General features: G+C 41.4%; 4 protein-coding genes across 4 annotated transcripts; 2 read left to right on the top strand and 2 right to left on the bottom strand.

Annotated features, from left to right (window-relative positions):
* Nucleotides 1-11: 11 nt before the first annotated feature.
* LOC129581546 (cytochrome c oxidase subunit 6A1, mitochondrial-like) lies at nucleotides 12-1,495 on the bottom strand. The gene is made up of 3 exons (XM_055472682.1): nucleotides 1,268-1,495; nucleotides 1,025-1,185; nucleotides 12-330 (listed from the first exon to the last, which is right to left on the bottom strand). Exons 1-3 carry the CDS (start codon nucleotides 1,377-1,379, stop codon nucleotides 220-222), a joined length of 384 nt encoding a protein of 127 aa, XP_055328657.1. The 5' UTR covers nucleotides 1,380-1,495; the 3' UTR covers nucleotides 12-219.
* Nucleotides 1,496-1,674: 179 nt separating this feature from the next.
* On the top strand, nucleotides 1,675-4,977 carry LOC129581809 (ribosomal protein S6 kinase-related protein-like). The gene is made up of 6 exons (XM_055473064.1): nucleotides 1,675-2,195; nucleotides 2,519-2,761; nucleotides 2,922-3,144; nucleotides 3,492-3,730; nucleotides 3,845-4,267; nucleotides 4,569-4,977. Exons 1-6 carry the CDS (start codon nucleotides 1,854-1,856, stop codon nucleotides 4,596-4,598), a joined length of 1,500 nt encoding a protein of 499 aa, XP_055329039.1. The 5' UTR covers nucleotides 1,675-1,853; the 3' UTR covers nucleotides 4,599-4,977.
* A 673-nt stretch (nucleotides 4,978-5,650) lies between these two features.
* LOC129581592 (glutathione S-transferase 1-like) lies at nucleotides 5,651-6,928 on the top strand. Its single transcript, XM_055472769.1, has 2 exons — nucleotides 5,651-6,213; nucleotides 6,390-6,928. Exons 1-2 carry the CDS (start codon nucleotides 5,922-5,924, stop codon nucleotides 6,722-6,724), a joined length of 627 nt encoding a protein of 208 aa, XP_055328744.1. The 5' UTR covers nucleotides 5,651-5,921; the 3' UTR covers nucleotides 6,725-6,928.
* Nucleotides 6,929-7,485: 557 nt separating this feature from the next.
* On the bottom strand, nucleotides 7,486-9,413 carry LOC129581593 (hematopoietic prostaglandin D synthase-like). Its single transcript, XM_055472770.1, has 3 exons — nucleotides 9,036-9,413; nucleotides 8,888-8,915; nucleotides 7,486-8,006 (listed from the first exon to the last, which is right to left on the bottom strand). The coding sequence occupies exons 1-3, from the start codon at nucleotides 9,297-9,299 to the stop codon at nucleotides 7,678-7,680; spliced, it is 621 nt and encodes a 206-aa protein (XP_055328745.1). The 5' UTR covers nucleotides 9,300-9,413; the 3' UTR covers nucleotides 7,486-7,677.
* Nucleotides 9,414-12,866: the final 3,453 nt, after the last annotated feature.

Raw genomic sequence — 12,866 nt, 5'->3', positions numbered from 1 at the left:
ATTTCCATGGGCAATCGCACATTTTCTTTTTTTACAACCAAATAGTCACACGATTGCAACATACCGTACATATGGTCAAAATTTTTAGACAACAAATCAGCGACCACTAACTCACGATATTATCCCTTTAGAACACATGACAACTAGCACAATATTCCTACGTACTCCGTTTCCGTAAAGAGGAAAGTTAATGCCGATCGGTCGTGATTGTTACGATGTTTAATGATGTTCATCATGCTCTCCTGGCAGTTCAGTTTCGTAGCCATCGGGAAGAGCGTTCTTCATGGGGTTGTGCAAGAGTGAATGATTTCCATCTCCCCACGGAAAAGGCTGCAAAAAATCCGCATGTAACTACATAAGTACCAAAATTTAAACTAACAAGCTGCTACAGCTGGAGATAGTAGCCATAGTATAAACGAAAACTGGTATGTACAAATGTGCATGAAGCAGTCCGAAAATGAAGTATGCGCGTGCACTTGAACTCAGCTCGTAGCAGCACCAAGTTGCACCAACCCAAGTAATTTTAAGTCACTCATTGCTCCCGCAGTCAGCCAACTTCTGAAGACAACTGGTAACCTATCACTTTAACCTTGCATGTGAATGCGTTATTAGGAATTTTTAACAAATAATTTTCGAAAACTTTTGAACCGTCGTAACACCACATACACTTGCATCAAAACAGTACCCATATCGCAAACAGAAAGCACGATAAATTCCAAACACCCCTCTAAAAATCACTTGCAAACTATTAAAATTTGATACTATGCAAAGTCATAATCTAAATCCATTAACTAAATAATATACCGTAATGCAATCGCACAAATTAAGAACTGATCAGACATCAGACTAGAAGAATCAGAAAATGCAAACAAATTGGGGTTCAAGCTTAGTGGAAAGTTGATCTAAATAATTGTGTTACCAATTAGCGTTAACAGAACAAAAGCCTTCCCTTCCCCGTTCACCGCCAATATTAAACTAGGAAAACGTTTCTGAAAGAAGAATGTTATCGATTTAGGGATCTTACTTTGGTGCGACGACGCATGTATTCGTAGGCGACGAACTTGGGACGAGCATGCTCAGGATGTGCCCAGTGCTCCTTCTCCCCCAGATAAGCGTTAACCATGCACGCTCCGACCGCAGGAAGCGCCACCAAGAAGGTCAAGTTGCGCCATAAATTGGGATTAGCTAAAAAACAACAATAAGCATTCAGCATTCGCACTGTTCAAAGGGGCAATCTTCTGAATGTCTAAACTTACAGTTTACTTACTATGGGATCGTGGATCAGGAATTCCAGCAAACTGGGTTACTTTGGCAGTAACTCGTCCACCCCCCGGCTTAATACTGGTGGACATATGCCGACACAAACGCAGCGCGAACATTTTGAAGCTTTCACAATTCAAACAGCTTTTTCGAACAGATTATGAGTAAAACTTAAAATAAAATTATTACGAAATAATTTTCAAGTGAATGTACATTAATTTTCCCAGCCCCAGCTTTTCCCACTGTGAAATTTGAAAAGATTAGTAAGGGATGTGGCCAATCGCGGTGTACCCTAGTGAACATTTCCGAGTGCACATCCTGCACTACTGTAACACACTGGCGCGAGAGGTGGAGCCAGCTGGGAACCATCAACCCAGCTGACTTCATCGATTTTTATCCATGGAAAATGAAATCTTTCCTTGCGACCGCATCCATCATCAGTGATTCAGTATCACCAGTAAGCGATCTGGTTATCGCGAAATCGCCTGTTTTTTTTATTTTCTTGAACTTTTTTTCCCTAACGTTGTTATTGGATATACATGTCTTTACATTTGTTTGACCTTATTAAAACCCCACATCTCAACCTTTGAGACATGGGCAATGCAGAGACACTACCGGCGGCTGGACGAAATAACAGACATGGATGGTTACCCAAAGTCAAACCGCATCGCCATCCCATCCACGGAATTTCCAGCATTACGGGAGTGTATTTCAGCTGTGCATCGCATCCTGATCTGCACATGGCCACATGTGGGAATTGCTATAAGCTGACACTTCTCCAGCGCATCAAAAACGCTGCTAAGTATACCGTGCCAAAACTTCACCTCAGGAAGAAAAGATGCGAGGATCCTGTATCCTGTTCCGAGAAATCGTCATGTAGTTTAATTTCCTATCGTCCATCCAGCACGGATAGCGATTATGGTTCAGTTTCAAAGGTAGGCCCTACTTGTATCATGCTTTATTGGTGAAACTAATTCGAACTTTAATGTTAACGCGTCGCTCTGTGGTGACTTCCGGTTGCACGTGCACATGTTCTGATGATATTAAAAATGTTAAGATGTGCGATGAAACTGGGCAAGGGGCATCTATGAACTAACACTTTCGAATAGATTTTATGCCACTCAACGAAGCAAAAAGAATTTCGAAGATATGCAGCCAGTGTATTAAAATAGTATTTTAGAATGTTTGCCGTTTGTGCAAGTATTTTTTGAATTTGTGAAATAGTTCAGAATATTATTGTGCGTTGATATTGTTTCAGAGCTTTAGTAGCAGTATCTCGTCCAGTGGCGGGTCGGTAACATCAACAGGATCGAATTCGTCGACCGGAAGTACAAATTTTAAACGACGCCGGAGTCGTGGACGATGTGAAAAACGATGGACAAACGTTCCCAACCCGTCGGCTTACGAGTACAAAACTGTCTGGCCGGTAACCGTGAAGGAGTCGCTGTTTCTGCCCGAATTCCCTATTAATAAGCAACCTCCTGCCGCCAGAAGTTTTGAGGTTAGTCCATTAGTGCTTGCCTTACGGCATGCAGTTCTACAGAAAATTTGTATTACTTAGTACTGCGTGTAGAAGATCTTGCGTTTTCATTCATTCGGCTAAGAATTTTCGTTTGAATAGCATCATCCAGGGATACAACCATTTTTGTATTTCCTTGTAGATTGTGAAAGAGATATCACGTGGTAAGTTCAGCGACGTTTCCAAGATTTGTATGCGCAATAGCCGCGAAGAATACGCCATGAAGCGAATGTCCAAAGATAGCATCATCCGCACCCATGCGGTTAACCAAGCCAAAACCGAAGCCATTATCCAGAGAACGTCACGGCATCCGTTCCTGGTCTCGGCTGTTGCCACATGGCAGTCCCGCACCCACGTTTATATCGGTAAGTAATAAGCGAAATAAAAAAAGTTCAGTCTTTTTTTTGACTTGTTGTTACGTCTTATTCAGACGCAATGCTTCGTCACGTTGAAGTACTTACAATTAGTACTGAATGCCTGCAATATAAGACGAAGTAGCTGCATTATATTGTTTGTAATTGCTTTTTGTTAAGAGTAGGTTGTTAAATAAGTAAATAAAACCGCTCCCCGCTTTTTAGCAGCAGCTTATTGTCGACAGTTACTACACTCCATACCGGACTGTGGTCTGATAGGCGTAATAGTCTCCTTCCTTGCGATACGCTTTCCTGATTTTACGGGTACAGATTGTGTACAGTTGATTTCTTCGTTGCAGTTACTGAGTACTTTCCTGGTGGTGATCTGGCTGCGATCTGGAAAAACTTCGGAGCCTTTCCCGAGGCGGTAGTGCAGGTGTGGGGTGCAGAAATCGCCCTGGCACTTGACTTCCTGCATACAAACGGCATCATATATCGGGATCTGAAACTTGGTAATATCCTGGTGGATATCAATGGTCATCTGAAGATATCGGACTTCGGGCTTGCCCGCTACACCACGGAGGAGCCTCGCGCCATGGTAATAATAATAGTGTTGTATATGTATTCCGTTTATATAAGATACAATTATCAGATATTACATTTATACAGTGACCTTTCAAGCCGGTGACCTTTTGGTGAACTTTTTGTTTAGACTATTTGCGGCACACTCAATTACATGGCTCCGGAAGTACTCTTGGGCGAGCCATACTCGTTCGCCGCCGACTGGTGGTCCTTCGGCATTGTGTTGTATACCCTGTTAACGGGGGGATACCCCCTTTTGTCAGAGAAGGATCATGTCGTCATGGCAGAAAAAGTTTTGAACCACTCGTACACTGTGCCGGATGGTCCGGCGCTCTGTATTTCGGCTTCAGCCAAATTGCTGATTGAAAGGTTACTGAAGAAGGTGCCATCGCGGCGTTTGACGGACTTCAAACAGATCAGTGCCGAGGCGTTCTTTTGTGGATTGAGCTTTGCCCAAGTGCACCGCAAAGCTATTTGCCCGTTTACCTTTATGCATTTTTCGAATCAGAACCATTCCCAAGATGTCGATCAGTCCGTAAATGTCGATCAATCCGTAAGTGATTTTAAATTTGTTAGTACAGTGCTATGTATCACGAAATGGTACAGGAGCACTCTAGGCATAAACCATGGTTGCTCGTGTTGCGATACCGATATAAATTGCAATTTGGTTTCTAAAACTGAACCATGGCCACTACTGTAGATCTTGTTACGGCAGTGTTGTGGTCGTCCGGCATGTGTATTTTGTTGCCCAAGGGCCGTTACATTATAATGCGTAGGATGTATAATTGTTAAATTGAATGTTTGTAAAACCTTGAATTTGTATATAGACATTTTTAATTGCCTTTTTTCCGCAGATGGATGAGTTCGATTTCATGGATGGATAATTTCAAAAAGAGTTCAGTATTAAACTGGTTGTTTCACTGGATGCCTTCGTCCTTTTGCTCATTCCCAAGAGCGTGTTTTCATTAGTTTTATCTTATTGCCAAATTAATCTAATATAGGCATATTTTTAGTTTTATCTTGTTGCATGATGATGTTCTTCTGAGATTTTTGTCGCCAATTTTGCATGTTGTGGCATTATATTGTTGTTTGTATATCGTGGCGCTTGTATGTACATACAATATGAGCGCGGAATGTTGTTGCCCGTATTTGGAAGATGTTTTTCATTACCTTGTTGTGATGTGACTGATGTCGATAATTCTCACCGTTTTTTATTCCTCAGTAGTCGTGTATCATTTCCATGAGAAAATAAAATTTTGGTTATCGTTGGATTGTTTACCATGTGGGACATTGGGATGCTGTTTCTTTCTTGATTTTACTATTTCTGTTGGACTTATTACTTACTAACGTCTTTGCTTCTTACTGGCCAGACTGGTGATTTGCGTCTGCATCGTATTGGTAAAGTTCAGTTACATATTATTGTACATTATGTGAGCAATTGCAGTAGCTGCAGTTTATGTATTATCTATTTTTACAGGTTTTGATTTCAAACGAATTTCACATCCCGGTCCTCTAAATAGTAATTGTGTGTTGATTAAAAAATCAGTAATGAAATGTGTAACTGATTCTATTCAGCAGACAGGTATTCTCGAGAATAATCAATGGATTCTCAGTGCATTAAAGTGCACCGAAACTGCTCACCGTCAGACAGTTTGAAATAAGCAGATGAAAAAGCGCACGATCATACAGTCGTGATCATACAGTATAACGGCATATTTGATGTCTCGTGTGTGCATTATTTGCTCGAATAAACAATGATTAAACGGAATCTCTGTGCCGAATAGGCTGGAATAGCTAACAGAATAATTATCGTAGAATTATTTGTACTGCTGCCAAGACCGGTAGTGCGACCGGTGCTGGGTTGAGATACCTAGTATGCAAACTAACTGGCCTGGTATATAACGCGCGTGAGCCTAATCAGCGAATTATTTGCCGCAGTTTATTCATTGGCATAGCACAGCAAAAGATTAGTTCGCAGCACAGCAGAAAATTCGCGATAAGAAGACGTTCAGGTTCTTGCAGCGTTGTAGATTACGCTATCAGTTTTCGTTAAATAATTGCCTAGAAGTGCTACGAGTATACTAACAATTACGCTCCTAACGACTATATAAATTTTTGCAATATACTGTTTCCGCGGCAGATAATTTCAAAATACAATTTCGCAATAATTCGTTTTGCTTTTACTTATTTGAACTAATATCCGGAAAATGGTTCATAAATACAAACTGATTTATTTCAATCTGCCCGGTCGTGCTGAACTTCCGCGTTGGATTTTTCATTATGCCGGGCAAGACTTCGAAGATAAACGCATTGAACATGCTCAGTGGCCGGCGGTGAAACCAACCACACCGGACGGCACACTGCCCTACCTGGAAGTGGACGGTAAACCGTTGTCGCAGAGTCAGGCCATCGCTCGCTACTTGGCACGCACATTCAAGGTGGCTGGACACAATGCCTGGGAGGAAGCGGAAGCTGATGCTGTTGTGGATTATCTTGGTGGTAAGAATTTCGGTTTATTTATAGGGATACATTATACAATTTCGGTATTTCTGTCGATGCAATACTACGATTGCGTAAAAAAATTCCCGTGTGAATAAATGACAGTCATTTATAGTAAACAATTTATCAGTTTATATTACGTTTAACTATTTTATTTTCCTTTCATTCAAATAAAGATGCATCGAAGGATTACATCAGATACGCTGGAGCGCTCCGGGCTAAGGACGAGCAGCTGGCAAAAAGCATTAAGGAGAAGTACATCGGAGAGACAGTGATTCCGTATTTGGACGGACTGAACCGGAAGTTGGAACACAATTCTGGCAGCCAGTACCTAGTCGGCAAAGATCCCACTTGGGCAGATTTTGCTGTAACGATTTTCCTGGAAAAACTTTGCAGCATGGACGCACACATCGTGGACAAATACCCGCGACTGAAAGTCCACACCGAACATGTTCGCAATCTACCCGGTATTCGCGAATGGATTGCCAAACGTCCTGCGAATCCAGTCTGACAAAAATTACCAATAATTTCAATAAATCAAGCATTTTCTTACGCACTACTCGGTATTTGAAGAGTGCAACTGCACGCTAGTGTTGTGCTTCGCATACGTTTATTTATTTACTGCGCTTGATAACTGCTGGAATAATTTTTTTGGGAGCCTATCACTGGCACTCGACAAGAGCGATCAAATAAATTACCTAATTGTAAGCTCGTATGTGAGGCAAAGCCTGGTTTCGACAAAGCTGCCGTAGGTTCGTAATTTTTGCATGGCACTATTTTTGCTTGGTAGCTGATACAGTGTACATACTCTGCATGTTCAGTTCGGTTTTGATGTCTAATTAAATAAAGAATAACTACTCGTACTACATTTAACGATATTTGCATTATTTAATTTTGGTTTCAAGACAATATACAAACACACAGTTGAAAAGCTGTAGAACTTAGAAGTATGTTTATTTACTGGAAAAATTAACTTCGGGAACCTAAAAAATTACGCCGACTCGTAATGTTAAATAGGTTATCCGACTGTATAGGACATCGTACATTTTTACAGTAGAAGTATAGCATATCGTACTTATCTTTAGAACTTTCTACATACGAGTAACATTATTATGGTCGTTTTTCTACACTTTGAAATGCTACTCGTAGTGGCATAGTGCTGTACCTAATTGCTAACGGACAATGAAAACGATTCTACGTTTGAATTAAATTGTACTTGGTGAGTTATTACTGCAATAGTAATTAAGTAAGTACAGTGTTCGATAATCCGAATTTTTAAAGCGCTTTTTATTAAATGAATGTGCACTTCCCGCTTATACTACGCATGACAGAAAACAGCAAAAAGGAACTTTAACCAACACCCAAACTACTACATTTAATGCTAGAGAACAGCTGCGCTAAACAAAATTTGATGTCAGCACCGGAAAGTACATGCTCAACATACGACCGAAACCGGAAGTCGGATTACATGGGAGTGTTGGGACGCTTGGCGATCCACTCCTTGATGCCCTTCAGTTCATGGACGCGCTGGTTATGGGCCTTCAGTTTGGGGAACTTGTCCAACAGAGTGCTTTCCATGCCCAGAATGCCATCCAGAGCGACAACCACCACGAAATCAGCCCAGGTGGGTCCACTCCCAATGAAGAAACCGTCGCCGTTGTTGTTCTCCTGCAGCTTGCGCTCCAGTCCCTGCAGATACGGTTGGATCTGCTCCTTCACGAAGGCCTCTTTCAGCTTGCTCTTCTTACCCTCGTCTTGTTCGTGAAAAATGGCCATCAATGGCTTCAAAGAATCTGCAAGAGGACTACACTTACAAAACTAATTACTAGCACGAGAAATTAACTGTTAGAATTTACTCGCATAAGAGCCAAGTTGTTAAGGTCACCAAACGCTCTTTCAGAAGTACAATACGAGAAGTACTCGTACAGCCAGAACTACAGATATTTATTTACCAAACTCAATCTTATACTAACCCAACTTAATAATTTAAAAAATTTCTTTTAACGAGTATAACTATCTGTGGTCTAGAAAAAAAAAGTTACGACGTCGTCAACAATGTTATCATTCTTATGCTTCTGTTTTCGTAACCTACCCACTTCAATGTCAGTTCTCTGCAGACTGCACATACTTTGCATATTGTAGTAGATCAAAACAAAGGTCATGCGAACACCATTCAGCACCTATCGCTACAGATCATGTACACCTGCAATGTCCTCACCTAACAATAAGTATCAAAAAAGTATTATAATATTTTGAAGAATTGTAGTTTATTATCACGAAAATAGAACTGGTAAATTTTTTAAAAGAATCAGTTGTAAGAGCAGACATCGTATCACGTCAAACAATTAACGGCCATTTCTAAACGAACAAACCGTGAAAGAAAATTAAAATAATTTTCAATGGCTTGAAATTTATCACCTTTTGTATTACGCTGCTTTCAGGCGAGAACCGTTCAATGTATTCAAATTTACTGCCTGCATGCATCAGTGTGGTAAAAAACTGCATAAAATTTCACACGCGAATACCGGTTTTGAAATGAATAAATATGCATATTGTCAACTGCAGCCGTTGGGTAGCACAATGCAAACACGTCCCTTCACTATGCAGAGCATGGCTAGCGATATCGGGTTTGTGAAATGATTATCGACCGAAATGATACAGCATTTTACGGTACCTTGAACGTAATCCACGAGAGCGTCGGCCTGCAAACGGAAAACTATCAGCCGGGGCCGGGAAATTACTTACTGTACTCGCATATAGGAACAACACATACATACACACGCCATGTGAAAATTAATCAGAAACTGTGCAAGGTACTGTACCTGAGCTGCTTCCCAGTCATCCTTGCCAACCAGCTTGTGCTGGCGAGCCAGATAACGAGTCAAGCTCAGACTCTGGGGCAGCGGTTTGCCATCCACCTCCAGATAGGGCACCTGTCCGAAGGGAGCGGTGGATTTCAGAGTGGGCCACTGATCTTTCGGGATGCGATGATCTTCATAGTCAACGCCAGCGTAGGCTAAAACCCAGCGGGCAGGTTCAGCACGTCCGCGGGCATCGAAGTAAACCAGCTTATACTTTGGTGCCATGGTGAATCGTTAGGGAGAAAACTACGAAATGGGATTTTCCAAGTAAAAGCCGGTAAACAAGGACTGGGTGGTTTGCAAGCTGCAAGATGTGAACTAAATGGAAGGGCACACTGCGAAGCCTTTAAATGTTGATCAAAATCGTTGCTCCTCTTGTGGGCGTACCAGCTGAGAAAGTTCGCGAATTGTCGCTCTGCATTCTTAAATCCTGTACGTACACCGGCACATGTCAGTGCGCGTCCTCCTTGTGTTTTGCCGGATATTATTATTGTACGTACCAAATTACCTATACGAGTGCTGATTAATAATCTGCATCAAATTGTAATGGTTAGGGACTTATAAGATTACACGATAACGAAAACTTCAAAAATAATAATGTGAACGCGTTCTTACAGCTTTTGGATTTCCATGCAGGCATTCTCAAGTACTATACTTACATGCTCCAAAGTCTCCACTACAGTCCTTGGATTTCGCTATACGCGGAATACATGCTACAATATGCCTGCGCATATTTAATCAATATATATAGATATAAATATATATAGATATATATATATATATAGATAAATATATAATCTATATAGGTATAGATATATATTAGGAAGAAGATCAATATTACGCGCGGCCTCCCCACAGTCTGGAGATCTCTCTAACCAAGAACGTTTTAAAAAATCTGATACCACAGTTAGATCGGCCGTGGTCCAGAACTGCGTCACATGACTTTTGTTTTTGAATACGCTCGATCAGAATCGTGCCGGCACGATGCCGCAAACGATCCAACCCAGTTTCAAGGTGACCTTGGAACTTAGAAAAATTTTGCCTGAATACAATATGCAACAAAAATTATTAAATACGCATATTAAACGGAATAAATTAAACTTATTTTCGTACAACACCAACCACAAAATTAAGTAATCACAAGTTAATTTTTCGATTTTTGTTGTCGGCAAATTTTTAATATAATGGTAGGTATTGACCATACGGACATCGGGCTGTTCGATTTTGGCAGGACCATCCTTCTAAGCAATTGCTAGAATTGCAAACAGCCGCATTTGTATTATTTAATGGTGAGTGAGTGAGCGAGCTACCACTGTCCAGTGAGCAGAATCACTAACTGAGTAAGATGTAAGTTACCGAGCTACCACTGTCCAGTGAGCAGAATCATTAACTGAGTAAGTTACCGAGCTACCACTACTGTCCAGTGAGCAGAATCGCTAACTAAGTGAGTATGTTACCGAGCTACCACTGTCCAGTGAGCAGAATCGCTAACTGAATAAGTTACCGAGCTACCACTACTGTCCAGTGAGCAGAATCGCTAACTGAATAAGTTACCGAGCTACCACTACTGTCCAGTGAGCAGAATCACTAACTGAGTAAGTTACCGAGCTACCACTACTGTCCAGTGAGCAGAATCGCTAACTGAATAAGTTACCGAGCTACCACTACTGTCCAGTGAGCAGAATCGCTAACTGAATAAGTTACCGAGCTACCACTACTGTCCAGTGAGCAGAATCGCTAACTAAGTGAGTATGTTACCGAGCTACCACTGTCCAGTGAGCAGAATCGCTAACTGAATAAGTTACCGAGCTACCACTACTGTCCAGTGAGCAGAATCGCTAACTGAATAAGTTACCGAGCTACCACTACTGTCCAGTGAGCAGAATCGCTAACTAAGTGAGTATGTTACCGAGCTACCACTGTCCAGTGAGCAGAATCGCTAACTGAATAAGTTACCGAGCTACCACTACTGTCCAGTGAACAGAATCGCTAACTGAATAAGTTACCGAGCTACCACTACTGTCCAGTGAGCAGAATCACTAACTGAGTAAGTTACCGAGCTACCACTGTCCAGTGAGCAGAATCGCTAACTGAATAAGTTACCGAGCTACCACTACTGTCCAGTGAGCAGAATCACTAACTGAGTAAGTTACCGAGCTACCACTGTCCAGTGAGCAGAATCGCTAACTGAGTGAGTTACCGAGCTACCACTACTGTCCAGTGAACAGAATCGCTAACTGAGTAAGTTACCGAGCTACCACTACTGTCCAGTGAGCAGAATCGCTAACTGAGTAAGTTACCGAGCTGCCACTACTGTCCAGAGATCAAAATCGCTCATTGAGTGAGTTAGTTACCGAGCTACCACTGTCCAGTGAGCAAAATCGCTACCTGAGTGAGAGAGCTACCAAGCTACTACCACTATCCAGTGCCCGAAACGCTACGTGAATGAGCAACTGAGCTATTCGTTGATTCGGGCCGTGGATCACAAGAAACGCGGAGGCGAAGCCGCAGCTGTTTCTTGTATATAGATATAACTATATGCATTATACAATATCTATATTACTGCAATATCGTACATTCTAATTATTGTAAAGGCACGAGTGGAACATCCAAACACTGATGTGCGTGTTGCAATTGCGCGGCATCCGTCGACACTTATGCAATTTAGTAATAATTTCTTAATGCTAATAATTGTTGCCCGATTTTATGTGCACAGCTTACGATTAATTGGTTGATTTTTAAGGTTTCGTGGTTCCTTGATCTGCTAAAATACGCAGGCGTATTTACAGAGCCCATGAATGTTACGATGTTTATTAGGCAACACTTATTTTCACTTGCAGTTAGACCCCAGATTCCAGAGAACACTTTCCTGTGTGCAATACTGTACTCTAAACACTGCTGCACGAATTTGTATTTGCTTCCATGCAATAGCCGGGAATCAGAGTCTCATTTTTTTTTCCACAACAATCCACGATATTTAGATATTTGTGGCTTACCTGTTAGCTTTTGTTTGGCTCAGTTAACATTCGCTGTGCTTGCAACTAGCAGGCTAAATTTTACCAGTTGACAGTTGTTAAATAATGACAAATTACGAGTAAAAACAATACTTACGAGTTACAAATTAGGATTACTAACTAGTAAAAAACTGCACAGTGTGCAGTGTAGCACCAAGGTACAAGTAGTACGTACGCCACTTACTGTATGCCAGGAGGCGCTTTTGAAAAGCAGTTTGTGGAATTACCAAAACAGCTGCGCATTGGGCAACCCCCGCAGGTTTGGTGTTTTTTCGATTTGTTCAAATTCATACAATCCGTGCGTACCATAGCTTAAAAAATGCAGAAAAAAAAGTTAAGTTTGAAAACGAAAAGTCTATAAGCAAAAAGTTTTGAAAGAAACGTTTGATTTGCGATTGAAGAGAATTTCGTTCAGCATAGCGGTCTATGGCAAACCGCCTCGTAGACCTCCATGCTGAACGAAATTCTCTTAAATCGCAAATCAAACGTTTCTTTCAAAACTTTTTGCTTATAGACTTTTCGTTTTCAAACTTAACTTTTTTTTCTGCATTTTTCAAGCTATGGTACGCAGGATTGTATGAATTTGAACAAATCGAAAAAACATCAAACCTGCGGGGGTTGCCCAATGCGCAGCTGTTTTGGTAATTCCACAAACTGCTTTTCAAAAGCGCCTCCTGGCATACAGTAAGGCCTCGTCCCGAATTCAAAGCGAATCTCGTTGCGATACAGCAACTCCACCTCGCGAGGTGGCTTCGCGTACCGTATCTGTAGGCGTGGC

The sequence above is a fragment of the Paramacrobiotus metropolitanus genome, unplaced genomic scaffold (assembly GCF_019649055.1).
Source record: "Paramacrobiotus metropolitanus isolate TYO unplaced genomic scaffold, Prichtersi_v1.0 Parri_scaffold0000006, whole genome shotgun sequence".
Lineage (NCBI taxonomy): Eukaryota > Metazoa > Tardigrada > Eutardigrada > Parachela > Macrobiotidae > Paramacrobiotus > Paramacrobiotus metropolitanus.
The sequence above is the reverse complement of the archived record's forward strand: the minus strand, read 5'-3'. Positions and strand labels throughout refer to the sequence as shown.